Raw genomic sequence first — 17,367 nt, 5'->3', positions numbered from 1 at the left:
CTCTTCGGTGTCAGCCATAATTACTAATGAATGGGCCCATTCCGCATCGCAGTTTTGTCCAAATGCCACCCGTTGCTTCAGGGCCTGAATGTCGATGCGTTTCCAAACCACCCTTCCCCTGATAGGAGAGACCCTAAACTATATTTAGCTCTGCCCAGGGTTCAGCTGGGCCAAGCCTGCATTGGCCAACCCGCCTGTCACTCACTACCACGAGTGACTCCTGGGGTTGATAGTTTACATTAGGCAGTGTGCCTGGTGCCAAAATTAACCCTGGGTAGAGGGACGGAGGGGGCAGTGGGGGCAGGGGTAGTGGGGGTTTGTTGGGGTGGCCAGGAGAAGACTCTTTCCCCGGTTGTGTTTCCAGAGGCACGGAAGCTCCTCTGAAGAGAGCAGGGACTGCACAGGTTCTGGACTGACACCAGGTGGATTTGTTTGTGTTAAAGTGGAAAGAAAGGGGGGGGTGGTGGTGGTGGTGAGTTTTTTTTCTGTCTGACAAGACAAGAGTCCGGTCATTGCCATTCAAGGGCATCTGTCAGCCACTGTGGACAGACTGGCGGTGCGGCCTCTGTGACTGATCCGTATGGGCTCTTGCTTCTGGACAGCCCTCCAGCGCTGGAGATGTGTGCATTGACGAGGTAAGTCCCCCTAGCTGCCTCGTGAGCTCCACACACAGGTCTTCCGCACACACATGCACTGTCTGAGAGCTGTGCGGGATCACATTTTTTTTATTATTATTATTTTAATACGTAAAAAGCCTTTGTTAAGCTTAAAACTTTCTGGTTGAACTGTTAATAATTGCATGATGACAGTAAAGGGTAATCATTTAAAATAGTTTTTTTTTTTTACATTTTTGATCAAAAAACAAGTAATTCCAACCTCCATGAAACTGTTCAGGAAATGCATAATTGAACAACCACAAGCAGCTCAAGATGACTTTAGTGTTAGACGGATCAAATCCAAACAGATCCTGGCGAGTGCTTTCACTTTGAAGGATTGTTTGGTCTTAGCTCTTCACTGACTAGAGCCTGAGCTGCCTGTGTGGTTCCGAGTTTTAGAGTTGAGGAAGAACGAGGAAGGTGGTGGGGGTGTGGGGGGGTGTGGGGGTGGTCAGGTTCATGGGTTATTGCACACTAGCATGCTTCCAAAATGGCTCACGGACACATTTCACAGCACTTTTTTTTAAGAAATGATGCTGCAATACACTATTCAGCTGCTGTACATGTGTGCTAACTTAAATGGAATGATTAGAATAAAAAGGAGGTAGGTCATTCATTAAAAAACTGGGGCCATTTGTTTGCAAACAGCGTGTTGTCCTCATGAACTGAAAATACATTTAAAGAGTAGAAAACACACGTCAGAGCATAACAAACACTTTCTCTTTCATGAGTCACATATATAAATGATTGCCCTTAACTTCTGTGTGATCTAATATAATATGCTTTGTGAAGAAAAAAGGTTAGTTCTCTGCCAGCACACTACTGTCTCACCAAAGGGGGAAGGCGAGGATGGGCAAGGTGCTTTTGAAAGAAAACATTTGAAGAACACCAACATAAGTGGAAGAAATGAAATTAATGTTTTTTTTTAAGTTTGGAAGAGAGAGAGCACAGAGAATCAACGAGAGAATCAACGAGAGAATCACATTTTGAGCTGTGTCAGATCAAAGAGGAACAACATCAGAAGCTGGAAAATCTGCTGGTAAACCCAGCTGAGTGCAAATAAACACAGAACAGTGCTAAGCTGTCTGGTCACAAAGGTTTCTCCTGTTTCTCCCAGTCTTACCCACACATCCATTTTGAGAAACAGTGCCCTTTCAAACCTATCTTAGCCTTGCACGTGTTGGCAACAGAGAAAATTTAGCAAGACCTTCAGCTTTTTCTTCACTCTCAGAATGTAAAGGACAACTATCTCAAAGTCATTAACCAAATGATATACGTGTAAGTAATAAGTTACAAAACAAGCCCATAGAATTACAGTAGATGTCACTGGTCAATGGAAGAGCAGCCTCTGTCTGGGTTAAATCATCAGCCTTGGTTTAATTTACAGCAGGGATATCCCATCTCGCTCGGAACATTCCGCCTCTGCAGAGCACTGAGCATCCCGCAGGGTCTGGGTTCTGTTATGATTGCCGCTTCCATGACGACAAGATAAAGGCAGAAAGTGAATCAATGGATACAGATGTCCTCTGTAGAGCGGGCGGACTCGTCTGTCTTCATAACTGTCAGCTTTCCTTCGGGAAGTCTCGCTTGCTCTTGTTTTTTGACTGTGGGTTGCCTGATGGATGGGGTAAACTGGGTGATGAGAGACCACTGTTAACATCTTTATTATGGGTTATATATTATCATCCCTAAACCTTCGAGAATTATGCCAAAAACTTCCATTTGAACAGTCCACTTATCGTGGACAAAAAACCACTCTTGAAAAGTGCCCTCATCAGCAATGAAATTGATCACATCTGACTGCGACATCCTTACTATAGTAGTCACTTTTCAATTGACCATCAAGCAGTAAAAACCATTTAAGTCTGGGTGTCTGTGAGGTGCCCTTTTTAACCATTTTTCGTGTCTTTAGAAAAGGCAAAACACATAATGATGTGGTTACTGTGTGAAGTGACTACAATACGCCAACATAAGGATGACGCAGTCTCATGCAATCGATTTCATTTCTCATGTAATCACTGCATTCCAAAGAAAAACATCAGGAGTGGTCTTAAACGTTAGTCCATGATGGTAATTGTCACTTTTTGTCATTTTTAGAGCAACAATATTTCAGCATTTAGCATTTTTTCTTTTGCAGAGCTACACAGTGCATTTCTTGGTGTTGATGGTCATGAATTGCATTGTGAATAGTGGATAGATAGTGTTTTGAAAACAGCATGTGAAATGTGAAACATGTGAAAATGTTAGGAATGTTAGTAATTGTATTTTTCCAGTTAGCCAGTCAGATTGTTTTTAACGAATAATTCATGAGGTGTTCAGAATGTGGCAGATGCAGGAAGTTGACCACACAGAAAGTTGGAATGGAAGCATAAACAAAGGTTGCTTCAGTACAAAAAAGAGGATTCCAGTGTTTCATATCTGAGGTTAAGTCAATGAAAGGGAATCATCAACAGGACAAGCACACTTGCTTCAGCACATTTGTTCCAAATTTACAGTTTATTCTGAAGCAAATAAGCGAGGCCTCCATTGATGTTTGGCTCCATTTTCACATTTCTGTTAAAACCACACCTTGTGTTACTAGTTTGCCGTGCATTTGTCTTACGCTCAGTGAATGACAATATGTTCACCCACAGGTCCAGGCCAGCACATATGCAGCAATGGGAGACTGGAGCTTACTGGGGAAGCTTCTGGAGAGTGCCCAGGAGCACTCCACCGTGGTGGGCAAGGTCTGGCTGACGGTCCTTTTCATCTTCCGCATCCTAGTGCTGGGTACGGCCGCCGAGAAGGTGTGGGGGGACGAGCAGTCGGGCTTCACCTGCGACACCAAGCAACCCGGTTGCCAGAACGTCTGCTACGACAAGACCTTCCCCATCTCGCACATCCGCTTCTGGGTACTGCAGATCATCTTCGTCTCCACGCCCACGCTCATCTACCTGGGCCACATCCTGCACCTGGTGCGCATGGAGGAGAAGCAGAAGCTCAGGGAGAAACAGCTACTGAACCATCAACACGCTACGGACAATCAGCTGGTCATTGCTGACGTGAAGACCAAGAAGGCGCCCGTGCGAGACGAGCAGGGTCACATCCGCCTGCAGGGCGACATCCTGCGCACCTATATCTTCAACATCATCTGCAAAACCTTCTTCGAGGTGGGCTTCATTGTGGGCCAGTACATCCTGTACGGCTTCGAGCTGAAGCCCCTCTACACATGCGACAGGCCCCCATGCCCTAACCGCGTGAACTGCTACATCTCTCGGCCCACAGAAAAGACCATCTTTATCCTCTTCATGCTAGGTGTAGCCTGCTTGTCGCTGCTGCTCAACCTGGTGGAGATGTACCACTTGGGCTTCACCAAGTGCAAACAGGGACTCCGTTACCGACAGGTGGAACTTGCATCGGAGGCGCCCTCCAAGACGCCAAGTGAGGCTACAGCTGTACCTTTCGTGCCCAGCTACAGTTACTACCACCCAGACCCTACGCCCTACCCTCCTGCCCCGGGGTACAGCATCACGCCTATGAATGGATCGGACTCATCCTTCCACCCATACAACAGCAAGGCGGCATACAAGCAAAACAAGGACAACCTTGCCATGGAGAGAAATAGCAAACCTGAGGAATGCGACCTGAAAACGAAAAAGGGTTCTGGGTCCGTCCCGGGATCGCCCGCTTCCATCCGTCAGGGCAAGTCAACTCGAACCCCTCGGCCCACCCCCCACAAGACCAGAATAGATGACCTCAAAATCTGAAATGGATGAACTGTCTCTTTTTGGGGGTTATATGTGCAGCCTCTTGTTTGATAGTCTCTTGAGTCTTGATCAAATGTGATCTTATTCCCGTTGTGTATTCTGTATTTTTTTTTTTACGATGATCAAGATTTTAGAATACTGTTGTTTAATGTTTTGTTTGTGTTTGTGACACAAAATAGGTTCCTATGTGCTGCATATAATCCCGTTTGGTTCAATATTAGAGGTACTTTCACATACCTACACATCTACAGTAATATTTAATTTCTACAAACAAGTTAATTAAACTTTTTTAACAGCATGCTCTTCATATTTTGTTCCCAGTTGTAGATATAATACCACAAAACATCATAGGTATGAAAGCATATTTCAGTGTAGATGCTGCATATGATTCATTCCTGATGTCTTAAACAACCCTGTGTTGCTTTCTCTGCAGTATGGTGTTTCATGACCTGCTCTGAGAAAGAAGTAAGAAACCAGAGAGCTGAAATTCAGCAAGTCTGTATAAGGGCATTGGAAAATGTTTTATTAAACTGACCTCTCCCATTTTAAGAGGGTTTTGACGTAATTCACTTACAGGTGTAGACTGGTGAGTGTGTGTGCTCTGTTTTCAAATTAATCTTTTGGAACCCTGGCTACAGTACATTCCTGCACTTTTAATTTCTTATGTAAAGTAGTATTTATTGTTACACTAGGTATTACTCGTAGCTTGATTGTTTTCTCCTTTTTATATCGCTTTGGATAAAAGCGTCTGCTAAATGGCTCAATGTAAATGTAGTACAGTGGGTCGTAGAGCAGGACTACACAAAATGTTATAAAGGTCCTTATTATACTTAAAAAACGTAAAAAACGATATGTCTCTATCTTTGAAACAATATATATGTATAACATAAAAATAATTATAGTCAAACATTTGGAAAAGTGTAAACTAGAGAGGATATTGTATGACCACTCATATGGATATATGGATTTGAAAGTAGAATGTAGGTTAAACTTCCGACGTGCTGTATACTGTTGTGAGAAGTCTCTTCCACACTGAAATAGCTTTCTGACACCTGATAAATTTTCATTGCGACAGACACTGTGTCTGTTTACAGTGTAGCCTGCGGTGAATGCTTACGATCGCACTCCTAAAGTGTTTAGGGAGGCTGACATGTGCATGTGTCAGACACATCAATCGAAAAATTCACAGAAGTAGCCTAAAGCAGTAGAGAGGTGGTTCATTTTTCACATTGCAGAGAGGCACTTGCGGACAGCAGATAGAAAGTAACCAATTGGTTAAATCTGTTATAGGCCTATTCACGTTTAAATTTGAGTTAGTCATTACTAGGTAAATCAATAAAAATAAATGTTGCCTAAGTCTGGTAAGGTAAGCAGCCATACGTTCCCTTAGGGAGTCTACTGTGTTTTTTTTTTCAGACACCCTGCCAGTAGGCCTATCTGAGGTTGTCTCTGTTTACTGCTGTTTACCAAGAGCCTTATGTAATCATTACTAATAAATCAGTGCTACACCAGCAAGAACATTTGGTTTTGATAAGTCAGCCGGCATGGCACGTAGCCTACACCTATACGTGAGCTTCGAGATGCGTCTTTTTAAAAATATACGTTACGAATTGGTGAGTGAATGCCGCGTGGTGTGCAGTTACTGAACTCTACTTAGTCTTTCACCTCAGAGGATCTCTTCTGCGAACATCCTCACTGTCCAACCAATTGGCCCAAAGAGGTAAAATTAGCAGTCTTCTCAACTATTTCTAAGTCGCATTCCAGCTCGCACCTCCTACACAGAGTAGCACTTCAAAGATTTGCACCGAGTTATAATTAGCCCACTGACAGGGAGGGAAGCAGAATGCATATGTCTCGTTCCCCGTCTGTCTTGCGGTAAGAGTGTCAACAGACTGCAAAAGTTAGCAGTCATCATAACTGAATTGATTTCTTTGAGCTCCGTATCAATTTTCACGCCGGACAATATTGACGACTGGGGTCACGAAAAAATGACACTGTTGAGACGAAGCGAAGGATAAATATGGCAGATAGTTAAGGTCGTGGTGTCATGGATACACCCACAAGGATGCCGTTGGTTTTAAAATAATCTCCCTAAGGAAAATAAATCCTGGACGTCTCGAATTCAGAACAACAACCAAACATTTAAGGATTAAGGAATGTAAATTGCCCAGTTAAATACACGGCTTGTAGATTTATATGTTGATGTGCTAACCTCTAAATGAGACAAGGGAAACCCAGACTATTTAAACAGATGGCTAAATACATGGTTAGTGGTTTCATGACAGTGAATTGATTCCAGAAGACTATGATTCCTTGTTTTCCATTTCTTTATTTTGGATTTCATATATTATCAAGTCTATGTGTCTATGTAACTTCAAATTGTATGGAATACTCCACGGATTTATACAGGTAATCTGTAGATTCTCAGAATCTGTAACACATTTAAACAGGAAAATAACTCATTTGAAGAAACAGTATGGGCTGATAATCAAACCAAACCAACATGTGAACTACAAAGACCTTAGTCTTAAAAGTGCAAATCTTTTCATAGATCAGTCTTGATTTGGAACATTTCCCTTTTACAATCAACATTTAGTACTGACCCCCCCACCCCCACCCCCCCACACCAGCGGCACAATACATTAATTCCACTTCATTTTAAATCCATGTGGTTTGTGTCCCCTTCAAAAGCAGGGTTGTCGTGAAACTGGTCTTTGTCCTGGTGTGGCCACGGCTTTGGTCCATCCAGGCTCAGTGCTGCAGTTACAAAGCAAAAGGAACAAGGACATCAGACTGCAACCACATAACTGTACTGCAACAGCTTCAGCGCTGAATCCATGAGTCATGATGGAGAAAAGGTCTTCACTGCATCTGAACTCTGTAACTCCTGTCTTAAAGCCACTGGAATCACTGCATCTGAATCCCTACCACTAGCGATCGGTGCAAATGTTTCACCACACGCTAAACAGTTACAGTTAAATATCTTAATAAAACTTTAATTGTCAGGAGTACTACTATTGTTTTCATGAAAATTAAATTGTGCTTGGCTGCCATGATACTGGATAAGTCATTATCCATACGTCAGAGATATTGACTGTTAATGTGTTACACATGACTTGACTACATAAGGACCTGTCTATAGCAAATAAGACTGACTGAGGACACTCACCCTGCCGTGTCTCTGGTGCTGGTGGGCTGTTCTCCTCCGGGTCTGCCAACGACACCTCGTCCAGGGTGTCGAAAAGAGCGCCTGGCCCTGACTCTGGGTAAAACCTGACATCTAGTGGTGACGAGGTGGCCCCTGAACTGACCTCCTCATCCACTGTCTGGGAACGACACACAAGAACAGCAAAAGAGTTTGGAGAGTTAGAAAGGTATAGAAAGTTTGTTTTAAAAAAATAAAAGAAAAAGGAGATAATTTTCAGTGACATTTGTTTCAATGGAGCTGTCTGCTGGTGCGATAGTCTGGTGGAGACGACTGACCTTCACTCCCAGAATGTTGCATTTACACATGGGACAGGTGCGATGCTCCAGCAGCCACGGCTCAATGCAGGACTTGTGGAAGAAGTGACTTGGGGAGGAAGCAGACATTTTACTCTGTCATTCTCACAGTACCCTTCTAATGCCATCATAAAACTGACGGCCCCATAATGATGACAATAAAAACCAAAAATCCTGCTTTTCCTGCTGAGTCATGCTGATAATGTGACACTTAGGTGTGACTCTGAGAGGGAGGAAGGAATGGAGTGGCATTCAAATGAATACTAAGAAAAATTCTGTCGTAAAGGAAGGAGGGGGTTATAAGAAGTATAGGTCACAAGGCCCATTTAGTGTTCTGAAGTAAAGAAATCGAAAACGTGTTTGGTGTTCCCCACCAGGCACTGAGGTCTTATCTGAGTCCAACAATAGGTAACTTTATCCTGCCGGGACTATCAGTTGAGGCAACAGGCACAAACCACACACCCAAACTTTCCAGCTGGAGAGGAGATAAGAAGGCCCCGGTCAAGGGGCAATACGTTCTATGACAGGATGGGAATATGTAACATTGCCATTTGCCTTGTTTTCCATGTGAGGACATTCACTGGGTAACCCAAAATGATTATGTGATAAGAGAGTAATTTGTGTTTTGGAAGAATGATGTCTTTGTTGTGATTTTCTCATGTCATGCCTGCATTGGTATTACAATGTTCAGTAGAGATGGGTGGCAATAACAGTTTGTAATCTGCTGCATTATGTCAGGGCTGATTGAGAGAAACATATGAGATGGTTTTTTTTATATCCATAAAAATGTATCAATGCCATGACAAGTAGGCAACATATTTTCTGAGAAGTGAAGCTCATGTAAAGTAACATACCTGCAGGTTAGGACCAGCACCACTTCCCCATGCTTGTAGCCCTCTATGCAAACAGCACAGGTGTGGTTGTCCGACCCCACCTCCTGCCAATAACCCACACACACACACACACGCACACGCACACACACATGCACACACACACACCCACACACACACACACACACACACACACACACACATCCCACACAGACGCGCACACACACACACACACCCAACACACAGACGCACACACACACACACACACACAAGGAAGTTAAAATAATTTGTCTTGTCATGACTGTCCACATCATTGTTTGCTTTCTTTGTTTACTCACTGCAAAAACAAAAAGGATTTAAAGAAGTATTGTTCCCTGTTATTGAGTGGGGATTTTATGCAACAGAAAAGCAAAACTGTCAAGTAATTCTTGGTAGTGATACTACTGTGCCAATCAGCTACTTTAATTAGTAAGGTAAGAAGAGGGTGGCACTGTTACTCTAGCCACTTGTTTTCATGGGGAAGTCAAGCACAGGAATGCCACAAAAAAGGCATCAGCCCTTCAGGTATAGTGAACAGGTATAGTACTGTATTCAGGTATAATACTGTATTCAGGTGTGTTGAACAGGTATAATACTGTATTCAGGTATAGTGAACAGGTATAATACTGTATTCAGGTTTAGTGAACAGGTATAATACTGTATTCAGGTTTAGTGAACAGGTATAATACTGTATTCAGGTTTAGTGAACAGTTATATTACTGTATTCAGGTATAATACTGTATTTAGGTGTGTCGAGTGGGGTAGGTAAGGGATATTCCCACGGGTGGTGTTCGGCCGTAGCCACGAGGCCGGAGGCCGAGTGGCGCAGGCAACATCACCCGTGGGAATATCCCTTACCTACCCCACTCGCACGAGTACTATATTGCTTTTATAAAACAATTTTATAGTCAACCAATTAACATTTAAACACGAAGTTATTGATTAAAAAAGGTTTATTTCGCCATTGTTTCTCCGCAACAAAAAAAATAGTTCCATTGTCAACGTCTTTTGGAATTATAAGAACTTTGAATTAACGGTTATCGCTTAATTGTATCAACGTGCTATAGAATGTTTCATGGCGGAGTGATTTATTATTAGATGTGAAAAGTCTGAGTTGGGATGTCCTGGGATATTCCAACTCATGGAACGTCTCTCGTCCAATCAGAAACAGCTAAATAATTCAATAGAACCCAATTGTTTTATAAACAGGTATAATACTGTATTCAGGTATAGTGAACAGGTATATTACTGTATTCAGGTGTGGTGAACAGGTATAATACTGTACTATACTATACCTCATCTCCTTTCCTCAGAGTTCGAACCTGTAACTTCTTGATCGCTCTCTGGGCCACAGATTTCAGAAGCCTCTGGGTACACACACACACACACACACACACACACACACACACACACACACACACACACACACACACACACACACACACACACACACACACAACCGTAGTTAGGGCACTGGTTACTGTGTGATTTTCTAATTAATGAAAAACAAATAAATGGCTTTAACAAAGCAAAAACAATGTTAAAAAAAATCTAAATCAAAGGCAGTTTAATCTCTTAACTTGCAATAGCAAAAAAAATGCCTTTCCTCCATAAAGTCATTAAATCAGAGGCTAAAAATCAATAAGGGTTCACATTTCAAAGATGTGGTCCAGCCCTATTGTTTAAACAAAGCCTTTTATGCCAGTTACACTCTGGAGAAGTGGATGGCTACAAGGACAAAGCAGTGGACTTGACCAGGCTCTTAGCCAGGAACACTGCACTCTCAGTCAGACCGACCACAGGAGGTGTTAGGCTGAGCAAACACAGAGCAGCCCTGCCTCTAGCCCATCCGGAAACTATTTCATGACTTTTACTGGAAAACAGTGTCGTAAAAAATGCACTTGTTTGAATCAAGAAGCCTTATCACCCCCCCCCCCCCCTAATGGCGTAAATATAGCCTCAATGTGTCAGCTCATGCATGGGTGTGTAAGTACACATCTCAGCATGTTTTTGTCAACTATATAGTTTCCTCACCAAACAATGTGGAGAGGTGTACACACGTGACAAACGACTACACCTTTTTTTACTCCAAAAAATTGCGATTGAGTGGATTGAGTTCAAGTCTTCAGGCCAGTTTTCTTATGACTCATAACTTAAATGATCTCATTGTAACCTTACCTGATATAGCTTTAGGTTATAATAATCAATCAATTTATATGTCAGGTTGGTAAACACAGAGAATCAGGATTGTCAGTCAGTCACATACAACAACAGTGAAGTGACCTTAAGGTTGCTGTTGCCAGGCAGGGATAAAGCACCTGAGATTTGGGTCATGAATTTGGACATAAAGGTACAGTTTGAGCTTCTGGCAAAAGGGTTGTTGATATTTTAGCTCCTGAAACAACGTGTTGATCGTCTGGAATTGTTTTTGGCTTGGTCCGAGCCATCACGACTGTGTACGCACATGTGAGTGCACGCACACAGAACAAACAGCTAGATAACCATGAGGAGCAATGTGCTGAATCTGACAAAATGTGTCTTGGGTTCGAATCGCTGACAGCCCCTCACCGTCCCCTCTCGATAGGCCTCACCTGCTCTCTCCTCAGTGTCATGTAATGGTGGATCCTCTTAACGGTGAGGATGGTGAAGTAGGCCAGGGTCACAGCGGTGACTGCGAAGAAGCTGAAGGACATGATGTAGATCCAGATGGGGGTTGACCAGAACCCGTGAGGGTTTATGGTGATAAAGACCTCTTCTCCTGCCTGGACCAGACTGGTGATGTTCTTGCCGAATATATTGCCAATCATGACTGCAACGATGTCTATAGTGCCTGTGGAATCACAGCATTAGACAATAAGTACAGAAAGAATCCATGATGGTCAGAGAAGCATTTTGTGTCATGAGTGGCATTTCACTTTTTGACCAAGGATATGTAGGAGATGAGATAGGTACATGCTTGCCATGGTAGAAGGGAGTCTCTTCATCAGTGAAGCACTTGAAGAAACACACACTCACACACAGGCACAGTCATACGCACCCTCACTCACACACACACACACACACACACACACACACTCACACACACACACACACACACACACACACAGGCAGTCATACACACATTCACTCACGCACGCGCACAGTCATACACACACTCACGCGGGCACGCGTACGAGCACACACATACGCACACGTACACACCCGTTGCACTGCATATTAGGCCCTGTTCTGTTTTTCTGCTTTATGTGTAATTTGAAATGATTTGCTAATACAAACAGTTTTTTTGTTATGTCATTAAAGCACAAGGCCCCCCCCCCCCCCCCCATTCTGGCACCGAGTGCTGTAGATCACTACTGATATCCGTTATCGCTGTGGAGGTCAGTGCCAAGGAGCCCCCTCAAGACAGATGTCAGAGCAATGCAATCTGTGATTGATATTAGAGTAATTGATGAATCATTTCTTCCCCCATGATCAAAGGGATTCTTGTCATTTGTACATAATTGGAGTTGGAGATATGACATCTGCTAATAACGCCATTAAGTCCTTCGTGTAGGCCTGCTCTGAGCTCCCAGCAATTAGTTTTACACAACATTCTTGAGAGGACCCTGACCCCGCATTGCTTAATGTAACTGTAAACATCAGATGTATAGCAGTAACAAAGGACTGATGAACAAAGCTTTCACAAAGAGAGACTTGTTGCACAATGTTTGCATTTAAAATGAGCTGCCGTTTCAGTGCCAATCGACTGGTTCAAGGTCGAATGTTACTGTTAAGGTCCATACTGTAAATAGTTTCAGCATAAAATTAAAAACATAACCTAAAGTTAGAGAAAGTGGTGTGTTGGTTAAGGTTTGTCTATCTCATTCTGAGACTGATATCATGCCACTGTGTCACCAGCTACAGTTTTTATGTAAGCATGTTAAAGGTGAGGGTGAATTGGAATGGCCAACAACAAAGCTTGTGACAATCATATTTAGAGCTTTAGAGCTGGTTGCTAAGCTATCTAAACACAGCTATCTGGATGGATTTACAGGTGCTTTGAGTAATCATTACAAGTATGCAACTTGAATTGTACAGTTCTAAAAGTCAGTGAAGCCCAAACTAAGTAGTTTTCCCATATGCAAGTAGGGAACTGTTTGATCTGCGAAAACACAGATCTCACATCACACAGACACACACACACACACACACACAGACACAGTGTTTTCCCATGTCTCTTAATGAGCACATTGTGTTCCCTGCTCCCTGCTTGCTGATACTCTACCTGTGAGTTCCATGTTACTGATCTCACTGCCTGTGCCATCAATGTTGTAGATGACCACTGCGGAAGCGTTGTGCCTCTTGGCAATGTCGATCTTGTCCTGGAAATAGCAGTTCCCTCGTCTGATGAGGGCGATCCACGGCGTCTGGGTGATGTTGTAGGTGGTGTGGTTACACCCCAGGGGGTCCTCGTTCGGCAGGACCACCAGGCCGCTCTCTCTGTCCAGGGGTGAGTACCTTCCGTACAGACCATACTCCCCTGGGCCAGTGGTGAGGTTACCCCTGGTCACGCTCACGTAGGCCGACCAGTACAGCACAGACAAGCCGGAGCACTCCGCCACCCAAGCCACCAGGCAGACCCAAGCGAAAAATAGTCGACCACTCCAACTCATCCTTCTTTCTTTCCCTTTTTTTTGTTCTGCTGTGGCCGCGTTTTCTTTCTTCTTTTTTTCAGAGCTCTCTTCCACTTTCCTTTCCGTCAGCTCCGGTCACTCTGCAAATCCATGTAGTGACTGGCTCAGCTGCTGATACCTGTGGAAAGGTAACGAGATAGGGTTGTGTGGTAACCCAAGACCTCTCGACGTCAGCTCAGAGGTTGCGTTATCTCAGTGGACCTTGAACAACGGTGGAGGCAATGTTCTCTCAGCAAGGGCAGGGCTCTGACAGTCTCAAACAGAGCGGCCAGAAAAGAGACTTTGTCAAAGAGAGATTGAGGAAGAGATTCAGAGTGGGGGGTGGGCGTGCGTTTAAAAATATTTTTTTCTTTCTTCAGAGATAGATTGAGAATGCATGAAATGAAGTTTCCGTTTGTTTGTGGCAAGAATAATTGATTGGGGTTAAACGTTTTTAAGCGTCTTAATCTGAGAACCAAAGGAATACATGGTGCCAAAAAAATATAACGTGCTTCTGTGCCTCTGAGTGTGTGCTTGTTTGTACATGTGTTTGAAGAGGGGAGAGGGTTGAGCTAAGCAGGAGCAAAGTAAGTGTCCATGGCTATGTCTCAAACCGGACACTTTACGAAGTGCACTGCAATACAGTGCACTTGCATCTGTAGTGCGTTCTGTCGCCGATTAGTGTTGTCTCAAATGGTACACTGACTGATGCAAATGTGTGAGCCTTTTACCCATAAATCTGTGCGGCAGCTTCCTCCAGGCCAACTGGACATTTTAAACAAAGATGGCGGACCAAACTCCGCTGACGGCCGTGTTTTGTATGTAAATCTTTTGGCGTTTTCTCGCTTAGATTTTTTTTATTTACCGAGAAATCGACATTGTTTTATCAGATAACACAGCTATTGTAACCAGCAATAATGGTTGAAGTGATTTGCGAGGCGTCAGTCAGCCAATTTTACAAACTGAAAAGCTGCCAAAGGGCTCCTCCTCTTCCGCTATGTAGCCAAGATGGCGCCAGTTTAGGGTGAGTAGTGTCCATCGTTTTTTTTACCGTTTTCAGTGCGCAATCCGGGTACTTTCAGTGCCCTGAATTCTGCTGGTTCTGTCGGTGTGAACGCCTTAAGCACTGAAAGTCAGTTTTCGAAGTGCGCAAGTGCTCGGTTTGAGACAGATCCAATGTATAGTAAAACCATTCTTGAGTGAGGAAGGGGAAACTACATGCCCTTTTATTTATATGAAAGAATACCATAATTGTTTTACAGTATGCAGCATTTATGTATGTATGTATGTATGTATGTATGTATGTATGCATGAGCAACATCACACATACACGTCCACATCCAACCACTGCCACACTACCCACTATGTGAATCCAACATGTACAATATATAGAACATTTAAAATACATTCCTATATTGATATCTAATTCAATTTTAATCCAACATATATTAAAGTTAAGAGTTAAAATAGTCATTGCTGGGGTTGTGTGCAAGGGAAATGACAAACACTAAATCTCTCAGCACCTTGAAAAACCACAAAAACACACACACACACACACAGACACGAAACACAACAGATAGAGCAAGTGACCTTAATAATTTCACATGGTCATATGGCCCACTGACTGTTTATTGTTTCCAGTGCCTGGGCTAAGCATCACCACCAGAGGGAGCTATATATTGCAATGCAGTTTACAGACAGTCTCTGCTTTTTCTGACAGGTGTAGGTGTTTATGTTTGATCCGCAGAAACAAAAACAAAATATTAGGCCTTAAGAATGATCATATAATCAGGGGTTTAGGAAAATTCGTATTTTAATTTTCTTTCCACTGCCATCTGTCTTGACATGTTTATCACGACATCTACAAACACATTGACAAATATAACAGCATAGTACAGCAAAACACAAAACAACACGACTTGAAATGTCTACTTCAATTAGCCTTCTTTGGACTATGGGAGATGATTTGGAATATTGTTGTGTGCCGGAAAACAATGGCAGACAAACAAAGAACAGATGAAGACAAATCCCAACAGACAGACACACACACACACACACACACACACACACACACACACACACAATTGAGAGCAGTGTGTTCAGCCCCTGGGCAGTTCAGTTCCAGTGACAAAAAAAAGGAAAGAACAAAAGAAAGGAAGAAACAAAGAAAGAAAAGAGAAACAACAAATGGTAAACGAATGGAAACAAAGAAATATTAACCAAATGTGGAATTGCGGTCCCCGTGCCCCGGAGCTGTGGGCCCTGTAGGTTTGCACACACAGATCTAATGTGATGACAGAGCACTGAACACAGGCGGGCTTGAGACTTGCTGGAAGCTTGTGAAATGACACACCAATAAGGTTATGCACGTTTTGGAGCAGTAATCATCTGACAGTCCTACCAGCCTAAGCTCTGGTTTACACATGTGCTTGCGCACGCGCATACACGAACACGCGCACACACACAAACACACAATCTGAGCAGGAGAAAATAGAAAGACCTTGTAAACACGCACACACACAAATAAACACACACACACACACACACACACACAGTTTGTGTATCCTCAGCAAATAAAATCCTCTATGCTTCCAACTGTTAAATCCCTGTGAAATGCCAGCAAGGAATCCATCCCCTCCTGATAGGGACTTGCCTGAGAATCCCCCCCACCCCTCTCTCTCTCCTCCTATGGCAGGCTTAAACACAGGGTGGGAAGGGGCTACATGGCATATCATCCTTCCCCCACCTCCCCACCCTTCTCGAGCACCCCTGTCTTTAAATACGTGTGTGAGAGGACGAGTCTCTTCCTCTAATCGTGCTTGCCCTCCTTCCTCTTTGGAGGAGATCCCTCGTTCCAGGCCACATAGACAAAGAGAGCCAGCACCACGTGCACGGCGAGCACGGCCACGATTGCTGCGTAGAAGTAGCTGTCTGAACTGGACATGTGCATAAAGCCTGGGGGGGGGGGGGGGGGGGGGGGGGACAGAAGTGAAAGTAACAATTTTGGTCACTGTGCCACTAACCAAAATACCATATTCTCTGTAAGAAAAAAACAACAACAAAAATAATCGAACGGATGATGAATTTTATTGAAACTGTGAACCATTAGTAGCCCTATAGTGTTAGAGGGCAAAATTAGACTTACCTTCAAATATATATGCTTTTGATGCAAAGTACAGCCCAATTGGTAACGTGACCATTAGAATGGTGAAGAAGAGAAGCGTCTTCAACGCGGATACCAAGGAGCTCTCATTCCTGGATAGTGGAAACAGTAAATCTGTATAGGTCAGTAGCCTATTCACCAGACTCAGTGTCTGTAATTCATCAATGATTACTAATATTGACATGTTTAAGAAAATATCGAATGAAAGAGAATAGATAGCTATTATATTGTGCTATCAATATACTAAAATGATGGCAAATAATGAATATGATGTTTTCTGCAAAGACAGTTTATTGGAGCGGCTGCTCAGATGGCTAGCGTCACGCTAGCTAACGCTAGAGCATCCCTTCGCATGCAGACATCTTACCCTCTAAAGTCTGGAGCCATCTGTATTGGTGAGGCCAGAGCAGATTTCCCGTAGTTGTCCATTATGGGCAATTGTTGTCAAAAGACCGCCGATGCTACCTTGTACGTTTAAGATATAAGATCCACAGAAAACACTGACCTAACTTAACATGTATCTTGCGATGGTCCACTTCCGTATTCGCTCATGTGATCCGCTTCAATCTTCCTTACTGGTTGTTTTCCAGCCATTAGGATGTATCCAATTGCTATTGCCATCTACAGGGCAGGAGTAGTACCATCTGCAATAGCAATGGATATCCAGGTTATTGAGCGCCAGACAGTGCAGCTCATCATTAGGCTAGTCTGATAGAACCAACTATCACAACTATTTATGTTAGGTTGTTAGCTTGTGGAGTATCACCCCAAGGAGATTTC

General features: G+C 43.3%; 3 protein-coding genes across 3 annotated transcripts; 1 reads left to right on the top strand and 2 right to left on the bottom strand.

Annotated features, from left to right (window-relative positions):
• The first annotated feature begins 57 nt into the window (after positions 1 to 57).
• LOC105906250 (gap junction alpha-3 protein-like) lies at positions 58 to 4,975 on the top strand. Its single transcript, XM_012834366.3, has 2 exons — positions 58 to 635; positions 3,290 to 4,975. The coding sequence occupies exon 2, from the start codon at positions 3,314 to 3,316 to the stop codon at positions 4,400 to 4,402; it is 1,089 nt and encodes a 362-aa protein (XP_012689820.1). The 5' UTR covers positions 58 to 635; positions 3,290 to 3,313; the 3' UTR covers positions 4,403 to 4,975.
• A 1,736-nt stretch (positions 4,976 to 6,711) lies between these two features.
• LOC105906224 (RING finger protein 148) lies at positions 6,712 to 13,657 on the bottom strand. The gene is made up of 7 exons (XM_031557857.2): positions 13,037 to 13,657; positions 11,364 to 11,602; positions 10,068 to 10,139; positions 8,758 to 8,840; positions 7,886 to 7,973; positions 7,572 to 7,728; positions 6,712 to 7,159 (listed from the first exon to the last, which is right to left on the bottom strand). The coding sequence occupies exons 1-7, from the start codon at positions 13,422 to 13,424 to the stop codon at positions 7,056 to 7,058; spliced, it is 1,131 nt and encodes a 376-aa protein (XP_031413717.1). The 5' UTR covers positions 13,425 to 13,657; the 3' UTR covers positions 6,712 to 7,055.
• A 1,362-nt stretch (positions 13,658 to 15,019) lies between these two features.
• LOC105906248 (vacuolar ATPase assembly integral membrane protein vma21) lies at positions 15,020 to 17,163 on the bottom strand. The gene is made up of 3 exons (XM_012834365.3): positions 16,955 to 17,163; positions 16,570 to 16,679; positions 15,020 to 16,379 (listed from the first exon to the last, which is right to left on the bottom strand). The coding sequence occupies exons 1-3, from the start codon at positions 17,014 to 17,016 to the stop codon at positions 16,234 to 16,236; spliced, it is 318 nt and encodes a 105-aa protein (XP_012689819.1). The 5' UTR covers positions 17,017 to 17,163; the 3' UTR covers positions 15,020 to 16,233.
• Positions 17,164 to 17,367: the final 204 nt, after the last annotated feature.

Source organism: Clupea harengus, chromosome 20 (genome assembly GCF_900700415.2).
Source record: "Clupea harengus chromosome 20, Ch_v2.0.2, whole genome shotgun sequence".
Lineage (NCBI taxonomy): Eukaryota > Metazoa > Chordata > Actinopteri > Clupeiformes > Clupeidae > Clupea > Clupea harengus.
Note: the sequence above shows the minus strand (reverse complement) of the source record. Positions and strands in the feature narration are given on the sequence as shown.